The sequence below is a fragment of the Onychostruthus taczanowskii genome, unplaced genomic scaffold, assembly GCF_017590055.1.
Source record: "Onychostruthus taczanowskii isolate IOZ18803 unplaced genomic scaffold, ASM1759005v1 scaffold14, whole genome shotgun sequence".
In the NCBI taxonomy this organism is placed as follows: domain Eukaryota; kingdom Metazoa; phylum Chordata; class Aves; order Passeriformes; family Passeridae; genus Onychostruthus; species Onychostruthus taczanowskii.
In genome coordinates, this window is record NW_024498573.1 from 10,624,263 (window position 1) to 10,639,415 (window position 15,153).

Genomic DNA, 15,153 nt, shown 5'->3' on the forward strand with positions numbered 1-15,153 from the left:
ACAGAAATTAGTCACCCGGCGCTGCCAGGAGGGGAGGAGGGAGCGAGGGGCGGGACGGAGGCAGCGGGGGCCGGCCGGCTGGAGGGGCGGGCCCCGTGGGGCGGCCCCAAGTGAAGAGCGGGGCCGCGCAGAGCCCGCGGGAAGCGCCGAGCCTGGGGCGAGTTTGGAGCTCCTCTCTGCCGCCTCGGCCGCTCCTCCGGCCGCAGCGTGTGCGGGAAAAGCCCCCGCTCCCGGCTGGGCTCAGCCGGAGGCAGGGCCGAGGAATGCCCCGGGGGCGGCGATAACGCCGCTGTTGTGTTTTCCTTCTTCGGACGGAAGTTAAAGGCAGGAGGCCCAGGAAGGCGAGAGGAGGTCACGATCGCGGCATCAGATCCTTCCCGTGGCTGTACCCAGCGCCTTCGGGACTCGGCGTGCAGGGGCGCACCAGAGAAAAGTGGCATCTTTTAACCCCAAACCTCGAAAATCCAGCTCCTCCCCCCTCTCCTTCCAGGTGCGCGAAGCGATTCTCCCACAGCTGTAGCAGAACAGCTCAGATGCACTGGAGTCAAAACCTGCAGGGAAGGTGGAACGCGTGTAGTTGATGGCAAAGGAAGCCATCATTACAGGTAAACATCCATCCACAAGAGTATTTAGGACATGAAGCCCGGCAACTGACTCCGAAACGAATTTAAAAAAAAAAAAAAAAAAGAAAAAAGGTGTGATAGTTTTTTTAAAATCAAAAGGACCCATGCCTTTTTACAAAACTCTTTATTAGTAATGCTTAAGTGAAATAGAAACGCTGGTAACAGCAAACAGTCTCCTTCAGTGTCTCACTGTTCAGATACAACCGTGTTAGAAAGCTTAATTATGGACTGACAAAACTGACTGACTCATCTGCTTTGCCTGGAAAATGGAATTAAACTAAAACAACGTATGGTGTAAGATTAAATTAAGCATTATTATTTTTAAGGCATAATTGAGCACATGTGTAACATCTCTACAGAATGATTCTTCACTATCACCCATCTGTAGGAACTTCGTTGTCCATCTACCAAGAAGTTGTAGACAATTCTAACACAAAACAGGAATTAATGTTTAGATGCATCTTTTCCCCCTTGCTCTGTACAGAAGACACATGTGGCTGCCACAGATTTATACATGACCAGTCTCTACATCCTTTCACCATGTGGAAGCCTCCTGGCTTCAACAGGAGCACATACATACAGTCTCAAAGACAAAAAGTCCTCAGGGAACAAAACAAAATGACAAAATTTTGGCCAGGGTATGTAACTCAGCTTTCAGTAGTTTCACAACTTAGAGCACTGAAGATTTAGCTAAACTCAAGTGCATTGCATTCAAGCTGATGGAGTCCCTTTAAATATAAGTGAACTTGTGTACATTCAGCATATTTTGATCTGGGCTCCAGACATCTCTTCTGTGTCTAAAGATTATGAACCAAAGCAGAGCCATGTGCATGTAAGGCTTTACCCTCCACTGACCTGTACATGTACCCTTGTAGTGCTCCAGTACAAGACACATCTCCCACCATCTCTGAGTACTTGGAGTCAAAGTCTCCTAAAAGTGCACTTCAGATAACAAGAATAACTGAACAGTGTTAATGAAAAACCTCTTACAGATTTATGTATAATACATTTACTCAACATGCATCTGCCATGCACAATTCCTGCTGATAAAAGATTATCAGAGTTCTTGCATGGGCTGACTCGCTGGAAGCAATTCCATTCAAGCCATTAAGACTTCATCATGTCTGGGATGTGACAGAGCAGCCCTGGTGACACTGAACAGATTCTTCTCCTGAATCACTGCACAAATAACCTCCTCAGTCCTACCCATTAACTGGCCATGACCCATAACCTTTATCTACCAATATGGAAGAGCCAGTTTCCACTCTGAATGAAATTTTATGTAGTAATTTTTCAGCTGAAAACCAAACTATGGGAAAATGCCTTTCCTTTGAGAACAGCAGAACAAGAGTAGGGATTGTTGCAGCCTCAAAATGAATTTCCTTCCCTGGGGCAAAGAGCTAGCCTGGTAATTAATTACACTTTCTCTAAGAGACAAAAGATGATAAGAAGCAGTGCTTTCATAACTGAAGGGAAGGACAAGAGATTGTGGTTCGTGATATTTCTGTCCTCCTATACAGCCTCATCACATGAAGAAAAACAAAGACAAACCCCAGCAATATTCAGGCTGCTACAGTCAATTCCACGGTTACAGACCATGTTTTCCTCTCTTGTACTTTCCGATTATTTTGCCAGTATTAGTCTTTTAGTATTACACTACCAAATGGCCTGGGGCAAAATAAGTGTTTTTTCCTATGATTTCCAGAATACCCTTACAATAAACATATCTTTATTCTGAACCATCCTTTACCTGAATAACCACCATAAGCATTATGATGATTATTCAAGTAAACTTCCTAAATATGTAACTTTCAATTTTGCTTGCAGCGACATCAAGGAGCTCACCTCTGTCTCCTAGGGGCTGTAGATTCTTGCATAATTACTAGTGACTTAGTATTTGCAAGATCAAGGATATTGATAATTAAAAGCATACCCAACAGGACTCCAAGGAGTTACTGGCAGAACTCATTCTATTAATGCTTAAAAGAAAAATAGCTTAACAGCATAATTTTTAACCTTGAGCCATTTAGAATGTTTATATAATACTTGTTCACAGACTAATCCAGCAGCAATTATTTGCACTTCCTTCTACCCCAAAGCAATGGGGAAAAGATCAGGGTTTGAACTTTCACAGGTATTTTCAAATGCAGTCAAACCACAGCTGTAGATTTTGTATGTCTTCTTTTCATGCTCTTTTAGGAAATACAGAACTATTTTCCAGGCTGATAACACTGAGAAACAAACTCAGACTTTTGAAAGCCACACTAGTACTTTGAAACATTGAAAAACTTCCTTTTCGTCCAATAAAGTCTGAGTAAAGGATATTGTAGAGAGAACACTGTAGGGCTCCAAATTACTTTAATGTGCAATGAATTCAAGTGGAAAAAAAATTGTTCTTGACAGTATTTTCCAAGACATTAAGAACAGCATTTATGAATTAACAATCCACAACCTGAACTGGAAGCACTGGGAATTTGATTTCTGTGGACACAGCATGAGCAGTAACCTGAAAATCCAGAATGTCAATATCCATCTCTTCAAACAGTTCACCTATAAAAGGGTTTTTCCCACCACTGTGTTCATGTAAGGCATTTACTTTCTCTAAGTCTGAAGCCACTAGAAGAAACAATGACTAAGAGATGTGGTATTACAAAATTCCTGAGATGAAACAGGAAGGACTCTGAGATGGAAGTGGCTGGGCAGTGGATGTGCCTGGAATGGTGACAGTGCTGATCGTTAAGAGCCAATTCTCAGAGATGATAGGGTGAAGATGACCTGTAGTCATGTTCGGAGATCAAATTACAGCAGAACTCACAGTCTGTACCTCCAAAGTTCTGCAGACCTAGGCATTCAAGGAGTTTAACAGTGGCATACTATTGACTTCTGGGTCTTCAAGAGTACCTGAATGCTTTCATGGCCACTCCCAGGACATGCAGCTACCTTCACAGTCAACGTTAACACTTAAACAGAGGTCCCATCTTTAGAAACTAATGGTACTAGAGAAAAAACTAGAAATCTTGGCAGAGAGAGCCAAAAGTAATTATATTAAAGGAATTTGGTCTGCTGTTCTTCAGTCAAACTTTTTAAAAATCTAAACAAAGTGAAGACTCATCTTTATGGAATCCTTACAGAATAATGCCCAGAACAGGATCTAGCTGCTGCACAAAATAATTTAATATAAAGTATTTGAGTATTTACTAGCTTACTGAAACATGTAATACTACATTTCAAATAACATACAACCATTATTTACTAGTTAGGAGTTCTGTTTTACCACCCTGCCACAGCAGCAAGACGGTCATTTCTTCTGTTAACTCCTGCTGAGAGCCAAAAATCTCATTTCTGTTTAGAGTAGATCCAATTTTTGGTACTTGTTATAGTATCTGGGAGAAAAAAAAAAAAAAAGTGATAAATAATTATCAATAAAGTGGTACATTCTGACATGTAAAAGAAAGCTCAATGATCTGACCAGCTGTTCAGATATTCACTAGATATATCCAATGCTAGCATTTGTGTGGAAAAATCTGGATCTTGCAGGTCTCATTTACCAGTGAGAAGAGAACAATAATTTTGAGTATGTGTACATTCCTAATGGAAACCAGCATCATCTGAAAGACTCCTTGAGCAGAGAATAAAACATCCAGCATAAAACCCCCACCACAGTGGGGTCCAACTCCTGATACCAGGACCCTCTAGAAAAGGAGTAAGAAAACAAGACTTGCTGATTTCTGATTCACTTGCCCACCAAGTACAACCTGTGTTCTGTATTACCACAATTTGCCTGGGCACATGACCTAGCACAATCCCAGTTCTTTGATCTGTAGAGAAGCGTCAGATGAGTGTCATTAATTAATACATACACACACACACTTACAAACACTTCCCTGCATTCTAGATGCTGCATATAACTGGTAATAAAGTAGGAAGACATTTGGACCTAAGAGACAGCAAATGAAAATTTTTGCATATTTGGTATTTTTGAAAGCTGCCACAATTATGCAGTATTTTTGTATTGAGTTAAAACAGAATAAATGACACACAAGTTGCAGGAAACTTGGAGAAGAACTACTTTAAACTTTGGAAGACACGTGCCATCCAGTGGTGCACCAAGAAACTTCATGAGAGATGGGAAAGGGAGAGGCTTTTACCTCTGTTAAGTGATGAGACAGTTTCATTCACAGTTCTCAATTTTGTTTAACAAAAACCTAGGAAGTGAATAAAGGAGCTTGCCCTATGTTAAGGGTTTCAGGAGAAAAGAACAGAAACCTTATGAGAAACTGATAATTTTTGAAGAAAAACATTACTGACAACTTGAACTACTTTGGTGGAGGGGTGGTGGTGAATACCAAAGTTCCACTCAGGCTTACTCACTCTAGAAATAAAGCACAAAATAATAGTAAGGCCTTAATTCTGAAATAGCCTATGACTCTATTAATTCCTATGCTAAAGATCCTTGGTGGAGAAAACGGTAATGCAATTTTAACAAAGTACTGTTGCACAAGAACACTGTTAAGCCAGAGTTGAAGTTTTCTGCATCTTTAACTCTTTTTAGCCTTGTGATTTTTCCAAATATTCAGACTTTAAGAAAAAGCCCAACAACTTCAAACACTCAACTCACCAGTTAGCAGCTGCACAATATATATATATACACTAGTATGTACTATATGTGCAGGAGTATAGAACCAAGTCTAATAGCCCTTTACCTTCAGGCAGTCCTTTGGGAAGGCAGAACTTTTTTGAGTTAACTGGAACTTGATGGAGTCGGGAAGGCCTCGGCTCTGGTGACAATCTAACGATGGAGCAGATTTCTCGTCTTTCACACGGAGGCTGAAAAGATTAATGACACTTCATGTTGCTGACTCTCCGTGTGTGGAGACACGAGGCTTGACTCCATTTCAGAAGGCTGGTTTATTATGTTAAATATTATATTAAAATACTACATTAAAACTATACTAAAAGAACAGAGAGATCAGAAGGCTACAACAAGAATAGAACGGAATAGAATAACAAAATGCTGTGACTGCTCACAGCCTTGGCACAGGTGGCTGTGATTGGTCATCAATGGAAAACAATCCACATGGACCAATCATGGATGCACCTGTTGCATTCCACAGCAGCAGATAGGAATTGTTTACCTTTCTCTCCTGAGGCTCCTCAGCTTCTCAGGAGAGGAAAAATCCCAACAGAGGATTTTTCATAATATCATGGCTACAACTTCATTCACACAACTATTCCCACTGAAGAAATGTTCTTTTAGCTTTCTTCTAGGGAAACTAGAGATTACATGCACATTTCAAGGCATGTCACTAGAAAACATTTAAGACTACTTGTGTACACTCAAAATGCTATTGGAAAGGGTGATAGAAAGCTTCAAAGCTTTAAACATTCTCTTTAGCAGTTTTGATACTGTAAGGATTAATATACAATACAGTAGAAATTAGCATGACAAAACTGGATTTAAGAAGTGCAATAAAACCAGAACCTTTAAAATATTCTTTTCTTCTGGACTTTGAGGAATAATTTCTTTTTCTGAGCTCAGAGATGCAGGAACAATTTCTTCTGAGTTAACAAATGGACCTGTGGTATTCAGGAACAGGTCTTCCCCAGGTGAGGCTTTACACACCGGCGACAAGCTAAGCTACAGTTCCATCAAAATACAAAATATACAGGAATAATTGCCCAGTTAAATAACAGAGAACAATTCAGACTGCTAATTCCTGTTGGCTGATGCAGAAGATATTCTATTGCTTAAATAATAATTACTTAGGGATTCACCAAGACCCTGATGTTATCTATTTATTAACCTAGTATGCACTAGCTCAAGTGTGAAGAGACAAGTGGCAGTGCTGTACTACCTGTACAGCCAAAGAATTCAAACTGGCATTTAAATATCAACTTTGAATCAAAGAGTTTGTGCAAGTAAGGATACTAGTGCTGGTTTTACATTACATTTGTAAAAATACCAGACAAATTCCTAGCTTTGGTTGTTTGGGTTTTTAAGTGTCCATAATTATCAGTCTGTTGTGCAATTAGCAGTCTAACATATATGCAAAAATGGAATGTGCCACAAGGAATGATTTCTTTGATTTTAATCATTCAAAAACAAAAAAAAAAAAAAAAAAAAAAAAGAGACAAGTGGCAGTGCTGTACTACCTGTACAGCCAAAGAATTCAAACTGGCATTTAAATATCAACTTTGAATCAAAGAGTTTGTGCAAGTAAGGATACTAGTGCTGGTTTTACATTACATTTGTAAAAATACCAGACAAATTCCTAGCTTTGGTTGTTTGGGTTTTTAAGTGTCCATAATTATCAGTCTGTTGTGCAATTAGCAGTCTAACATATCTATACGTAAAAATGGAATGTGCCACAAGGAATGAATTTTAATCATTCAAAAACAAAAAAAAAAAAAAAAATCAGACAAGACACTCACATCTAGCTCTAGAGGCTGAGCATTACCAGGATTTTTTAGGACATTATTTTCCTCCATGATTAGCATGGTGGAAGTCATTTGCTAAACAAAAACAGAGAAGAATTCATATCAGTCTCAAAGTCTTTGCTGTTTATTATTGCTCTTACAGTATTCTCCTAGTACACAATACTTTAAGAACTCAATTTAGAATTACTACTAGTTCTTCAGATTTAAGTACTGAATTTCTATCATTCAGAGTTATTTTTTGGTCTTATGCTCTGCAAAATGAAGACAAAGAATTAGTTTACTGCAGCATGGACATTTCAGATGTGGCACTTCCTGCCACTTCTCCTATCTAATTGTATCTTCAGTCGAGATTCACAACTCCCATTTCCATTCCATGCCAGGGTTAATCAGAGGAGCACAATGGGAATACTCACCACCACAGCATCTGTCGGTTTGGTTGGTGGAACTCCTGCTGTCAACCCCTTTGATCGGGCTGACTTGTTTTCTGGGGCATCAAGCTGCCTAAACGATGATGAACCTTCTTCAAAGGGATTTTCTTTTTTCTTTTTCTTCAGCCTTTTGGCTTTAGCTGTTCGATTATCATACTAAATAGTAGAACAATGACATTTTGTGTTACAAAGTGAATCTCTATAGACTGGTGAAAAAGCCTAGTATAGCCACTAGAAAACAGTCCCCCTGTCACAGTCAAGCTCTACACAACCCATTTCAGTACCACTAACACAGCCAGTCTGACAAGCAGTGAGCTTGGGGACATCATGATTATTGCTCTTTCAAGAGGGAGAGGCAAGCTACATCTTCACTCTACCCTGGCTGCAAACACCACTTTACAAGTGTAGCAGGAACTACTATTCCTCTAGGTGGAGTTTTCCAGCCATACAAGGAAGAAACCATTTGTGCTACAACCTTGCTGATTTATTAAGAATCTTTCACCTTGCTTTCCGGTCCTAATGGTGAAGAACAGCGCATACCACTTTTTAGGTCTGGAGTTCTCTCGCTTGCAGCTGTTATTTTACAGAGTTTTTTTCCTGTGACAGATTTCCAACACATTAATTAACTTTGAGACAAAGACTACTACAGCTACTCTCCACCCCAAGTCTTACAGGATGGTTTTCAAAGAGGAATCATTCCAAAGCCACTCCTGTAAACACAGTTCTTCCCTCCAACATAATCCTTATCTCCCTTCTCCCCACCATCAGGACTGCTTTACTCCTCTCCCATTCCATAAACAAGGCTGCTTATTAAAATGTTCACCTGGCTATTTACAGCTGGGTAAATACTGTGGGACCAGAGACCCACATAATCACAGCAGTCTTTACCAGTGGCAACTTCTGATGCTATTACTCTCCAAATTAAGCAGGGGGAAATTATGTGGTAGCTGGGCTGCAGACAGAATTGTATCAGCCACAGATCAGAACTGTAGTTACATCAGGGACTCAATCTATTTGTGAAGCTGATATGAAATAAGCTCAAGTAAAGCACATGACACAAAAAGTTGTGTTCCTGGGTAAGGTAAATAAGAAATGTCAATTTTCATTGAGAATCATGGGTGATTAAATGGAAAAATGCAGGGTCTGAGGCTTTAGTTGGTTGGTTGGTTTTGTTTTCTTCTCCTAACACATTAATTAGAACCAAGTCTTATTTGCTGGGACAATTTTTCAATCTACACTTTCCCTTCTAGACACAACTGAGTTTAGTCTGTGCTGGAAGACAAATGACACAATAGAAGCCTGGTTTAGATACTGTGCAATCATTTAAGTTTGGGTATAATATTCTGTTCTCACAGCTAATACAACTGCTTCAGGTCATATTTTACCTGCCAGTGTAGCTGAAATGCTTAATCCTGAAGAACTGTAAGAGCAACTTGATGGTCTCTTTCTAGAAGAGGAGAAAAAGAAAAGAACAACTACTGTGAATGAACATTAACACTAAAAAAACCCTATTAATAAGAAAATCCTAGGAAAATATAGGTTGACTGAAACAGGATAAATCTTATTTTAAAAAATATTTTTAAGGAGTTGCTTCATCACCCTTTACAGTTATTTGATAGTTGATGAAGTCACACATCTATCCTGAGGACTGTTGCAATTCAAGACCCACAGAAGATTTACTAAATACTTAGCACTTCAGCGTTCTAGGACAGAACACATTTAAGGAGGATGCAGGGGAAATTAGGTTCACAAGAAAATTCAGAATCAATTGTGTAGAGATCTGTAACAGTAAGACTGACATGCTTATGAATGAAAATGTCTGCATATAAGATTGGAAGGAGAAGCACAATGGTTAAAGAAATTATGCTGTTCCCCAAAAAACACTCATGTTCCTCAGGGTTTTATGTCAGGACCTGAAGGCAGCCCTATGACAAAGTCAAGTATAGAAGACCCTTCCTTGTGATAAAACCTCACCACAGACAATTTGTCAGAGAAAACCCAGCACCCAACAACAGAAGGATGTCACCAGGGTGCCAGCACAGCACATACACACACCATTCTACTTCCTGGCAAATGCATTCTGAGTAAGGAAACACCATCAACAGCCAGTAACCTGGCCCAAGATTATACTATAAAGTCAGCAGGATTCCAAAGCAAAGGCTGCTCCCCATGTAAGCTGACGATTCCTAAAGAACATAAAAGACCTGTCCAAAAACTGATTTTTCTCTGGGCAAACACAGAATGTCACACTTAATGAAGACTTGACAACAGGTACCCCTCACACTCTACTGCACAGGCAAGCCTGGCCAGACCACCTGAGCACACCCCTCTTGCTGTGACTCGGTGAAATCTGACAAAATTAGTGCAATTGCATAAAAGCAACACATTCAGGGATTTTGTAAATAAATTTTATAAAATCCTTCACTGAGTTCTCTTACATTGACTTCCCTACAGCTGCAAGGCCAAACTAGAAATCTGTAAGGCAAACTCTTCCCTGACCAACTGCAAATTTCACCAATATCAAAGGTAATGAGGACACAGTAACTGAAACTCCACAGAAGTGTCTGCATGAGCAGAGGCTTATTTGTACTGGCCTTTCTTTTAAGTACCTCTCAGAAGAGAAGAGTGAACATTTAGGTGCATCAAAGAGTCTGCTGTAGTGATTACCTTTTAGTGCGTCGGTCTGGAAAATCCTTTGGTACAGGTTCTAAAAAAACCCAAAACATGAAAGCTAAACTTTAAATGAAAAAGCTATGCCAGATTAGATCAATTTTTTTAGTGCAAACTAACTTATAAAGCACAATATTAGAAGCAAAAACAAACCTCTAGCAGGGAGCTGCTCTCCATTATGCAAACAGACCTTACATAAAATTATCATTACATATTTTATACAGGTTCCTCACATCAGAGTGAAATTTGTTTATATCTTGAAGTATTGTAGAAAAGAATTACCTGATATTGCTGAAAGATTTGAGATCTGTGGTATCTTATCAATGGTCACTGCTTTGCTGGAGTCCAGGAGAGTAGAGTTCTTGTGCTTGCCAATGTCTACAAAATAAAAATTGCATCTTTCTGGACATAAAAAATGTAAGTGTAGATTTCTTATGCTGAAATACATTGAGTTATTAAATTTGTGACCAAACTGAAAGCAATCCAAATTGCAGGATAGGAACTAAAAAGCAAAATTAAGGCACTGTCCTGGTTCAAACAGTTGCAGACAAGTTTGGAAGGAATTTGACTGAACACACATTTGTGGGTCGTTCCCAATAAAAAGATTGTGTCAACAGTGAATACTTTAGTTTTAAAGTAGGATTCAAATTACATAAGGACCTGATTCACACCAAGAAGAGGACAGATACACTGATTCCATGTTAAGCACAGGTTTATAGCAAAGATGTGACCTGGTGAGTCACACCAAGGGAGGCCATTAGTCTTTCTGTTGTAGACAGTCTCCCCACATTTTCTACGTCAAATAAAACTGAAAAAAAGTCGCCCAAAAGTCTCACCAAAATCATCATATCTGAATGTTTCAGGGGATGAGTAAGTTTTCAGGCTGTCACTAGCAGTGCTATAATCTGCAGCTGAATCTTCATCTAAACACTCTATGAGAAAGGTGGAAACACCTGTGGGAAGAGTAATTTCTGTACCTAGAGAAAGAGACAAAAAATGTGGCTAAAAAAATCTATCATGTACAAACCATCAGGATTTCCTTATCTGAGTTTCATTCCTGTAATGAGCTAAATAGTGTCACTCATCATGTAATAAGTCATAATACAGTTAGAGGGCATCCTTTGTTTATTTCCATACACTACCATAAGCCAAGAGAAGATACCTTCTTTGCCCAAGGCTCACAAGACACACCTAAAGAATATAGCCTCTAGTAGGGCAATTCTTAAACAGGTCACAGGCTTTTAGAAATGCAGCTTTGAGTAAACTGAAGAACTCATGTCTGCAACTAGTTGTGTCAATGACAAAACCAAGATGGTGTGGTTTCCAACAAGCTGAGCTCAAGACTGTCTCAGATGCTGTGGGTCTGTCTGTGCTGCCTACAAACAATTCATGTGAGTCCAGCCACAGGCTGCAGTAAGAGGCAGAAGTCCAGCCAATGGTATCAAAACCTGCACTCTCTAATATCACACAGTCAGAACCAGTACAACAGCACAGTACAAGAGCAGTACTTTTACAGAAATGAAATTATATCAGGAATTCTACATTTAGTTTATTATCAATATCAAATATATTTAATAACATAATGTATTGCCATTATACTCACTTGCAGTCACTTCAGCATTTTTCAAACTTCCTTTACTTTCAAAGTTAATTATTTTGGAATCCTAAAATTAAAAGACCAATACAAACAACCTGATAAAACTGAATTTAGACAAAGAAAGACATTTAAATATCATCCTACATTAGCAGATGCTGAGAAAACTCACCTTCTAGTATTTCACCACTTAAGCCTGCTATTCACAGTGTAATTTGTAGCAGGATTTTTCATGCCCATTAACAAATCTGCAAGCTTACAGCTCTAAAATTCATGACAAATATCCCATCATTGATCCTGCAATCTTTGCTGGATGAGACTGCTGTTGAAGGCATACTGACATTAACTGAACTTTGGCATGACAGAGTTGGAGTAATGAACTTCACTGTCGTTTGATTTTATTTTTTTTCAGACACCTCACTTTCAGAATCCTACACCATTTCTGTAAATACAAACATCTATGATGTGTAGGCAGTAGATTCTACAAAATGTAGGCATTTTGTAGAAAATGTAAATAACTGGTAGACTCTAAAGAAGAGCTAACATTTTAAAGAAAAATAGTTTTATACCAATATCACCTGTGCTCTTTGCTGCAGATTTCAGTTCAAACACACCTGGTTCACTATTCTCTTGCCATTGCAGTATTAACTGTCCTGTAACACTTCTGCACCATCACCTCCAATCACTTTGTTCCAGTTTTAATAACACAAGAAGGAGCATGACATGTCAAAGTGACATGTCAAAGGTCTGTGCTGACCTAGAAGTGAGCAATTCTCTGGAATCACAATCTACTGAGATCTCTTCTACACAACACAATTCCTTGCTTCATATAAGATAATTAGTATTGATTTTTTCTCATGCTACCAGTAGCTCCAAAAGCTTTTATTCTGGCCAAAGACACAGAAAATGTAATCCAAAATACAGGACCAAGTTCAGCCTGAGAAATGTCTGGGCTCACACAGACATAACTCATAGGAAATTTTACCTCAATAGAAGGATTTAATGTGTCACGTTTCTCTGATTTATCCTCCATCACTAGCAGACAAAAAGCAAGACAGCATTCTCACCTTCACTGATACACTGCTTTCTTCTGGTTCCTCTTCTTTTATCTTGATGTCTGTTGTTTTGCTGACAGTCACTTGATTGCTGCAGCTGAAGAACAGAACAAAGTTCAGTCACAGAGCTACACTGCTTCATACAAAAGCAACAACTCCAAAATGTCTTTATGGGGTGTCAATAAATAATTTGACAAACATCAGTGCACTGCTAATTCAGACTGCTCCAAGAGCCATCCCACAAGACAAAACTATATAATTTACTAGCAAGTCTCAACAGTGGTGTGTTTGAATGAGTTCTAGCTGACCTTTGGTTGCATGAGGAGCTCTCTTCAGTATATTCAACATTTTCTTTAATCTTTGGTAAGTTTTTCTCACTGAACATTTTCTTCTGGCCTAGAGAATAAATATTGAGTTCTGTAATGATAACTTCAACATTAGAATTTAGATTATTATTTCTAATTTAGCTGTTCCCATCTTCTACACTCATAAAACCTTTTGACCCTATTATCACAAACAATATAAAATCTGAATTTGCTTTTTTCAGCAGTATATCAAGACAAAATGAAAAGCAGACTTAAAGAAATACTTCTCATGTTTTAGAAACCTGTTGATTAAAAGGAGAAAACCCCACCACCTTGGAAGCAACCTTCACCTCGATTCAAAGTAGTCTGAGTACAAATCAGTTTTAAATGGTGTTTATTAGGAGGATCAAGGATTTCTACACAAGTTGGTCCTCGCTGTATATAATCCCAAATGCCATTAACAACACAATTAATCAGTAACCAGCAAATTTCAGAAACATACTTCCTTATCCTAAAATTAATTTTGTAAGTCATTTAGCTTTGTGCTTTGCTTTCATTATCCACGAGCTAGATCAGTCAAACTTTCTAAACTTTCTAAAGTTACACATTTATGACCGCAAAGGAGCGTCCATCCCCACACTAAAACCTGAGTCTGAGTCACTGCATTTCCCCAGGGCCACACAGAGCCCTTCGGCCGAAGCTTGCTGGGAATTCAGGACAGGACGACATATGGACAGGACTCATCCTTTTCCTTCTTTTTTTCAAGCATATGGAAGACCTCCAGCCAGCTGGTTGCACCCACTGCTGTGCACAGGAGCACTAAATGCCTGCAAAAGCAGGAGCCAGCAGGGCAGGAACAAGGCAATAACAAATCTTTGCTGTACCCTCTCACAGCCAAGCTTTACTTTTAAATTACCAAGATCAGCTCAAGATCAAGACCTCCTATGCTGGTGTTCCCCATAGTCTGTCAGGCTTCACTTGATTCCCATCCCTTCCCTTGAACTGCATTTTTTCTTAACAGGTCTCAAATGCTTAGCTTGGTATCTCCTGCACTGCGTTCAACAACGAGGCAACTCCTTTTGAGTAACGACTTCAAGCAATTCTTAAAATATTCTCTCAAATGTAAACAAGGCTTTTGTCTTGCGATTTCTCAATGTTCCCTTCCAACTCAATTAAATGGAGGGGAGGCACTTCACAGAAGGAAAAATCCCACTGCAACGGAACAGCTAAAATAGAAGTTACACTCCTGTTTCCAGACCAGCAGTCTGCTTTCTCCAAGAGGTGAGGGACACACATAACAAGAAACCACTTTCCCAGCTCCACACAGGACCCGCTGCGCTGGGCACCCGTGTGAGGAACAAACCTTTGAGGGCCACCGACGATGCCAATCTTGGCCGCATTACCCTGCCCACCATCTTTATCCACGAGAACACATCGGACAAAGTATAGCGAGAGTTCTCTTCCTCCCCCCCTTCCCCGCCAGTACAGGCCCAGCCTCCTACACCCCAAGCCCCGCCGCCGCCCGGGGGAGGCGCTTACAGGCGGGCTCGGGCCCGCAAGGCCCCACGCTCCCGAAGAGGCGCCGCCGGCATATCTGGGAGCTGCCGGCCCGGCTGCCCGGGAGAGCGGCCGCCCCCGGTAGAGGGGACGAGCGGCGCTTCTTCCGCGGCGCCTTCCCGGCGCAGGGAGCGCGGAGCCGGCGCTCCCGCTCCATGGCAACCCGGGCCGCCGCTGCCTCCGCGGTCCCTCAGGCGGTGCCGCCTCTGCGGCCCCAGCCCGCATGCGCGGGGCGGCCGCGCGCGCGCCCCGTGTGAGGGAGCGGCCATGAGGCGGGAGCGGCTGTGGGCAGGGACACGGGACGACGGATATTGGACATCTTCAGCGTGTCTGGCGGCTCTCACAGGGAAAAAACTCCCGTACGAAAACGGAGTAAATAAAGCCTGTGTGTGATAATCTCTGTACTGCTCCGATACCGTGTTTCAGCTTCAGGCTGTAGAGAGGAGGAATCTCGTTTCTTCGTTACCTTAAAAAAACAGCGTA

General features: G+C 40.5%; 1 protein-coding gene across 1 annotated transcript; it reads right to left on the minus strand.

Annotated features, from left to right (window-relative positions):
- Positions 1-53: 53 nt before the first annotated feature.
- On the minus strand, positions 54-14,997 carry MEIKIN (meiotic kinetochore factor). Its single transcript, XM_041397926.1, is given in 15 exon segments — positions 54-4,006; positions 5,327-5,450; positions 6,106-6,261; positions 7,056-7,136; positions 7,475-7,645; positions 7,992-8,086; positions 8,875-8,936; positions 10,157-10,196; positions 10,442-10,537; positions 10,996-11,136; positions 11,763-11,823; positions 12,821-12,905; positions 13,117-13,204; positions 14,653-14,850; positions 14,853-14,997. Coding segments are annotated over 15 exon segments (1,488 nt in total). The 5' UTR covers positions 14,896-14,997; the 3' UTR covers positions 54-3,959.
- Between the last annotated feature and the right edge of the window lie 156 nt (positions 14,998-15,153).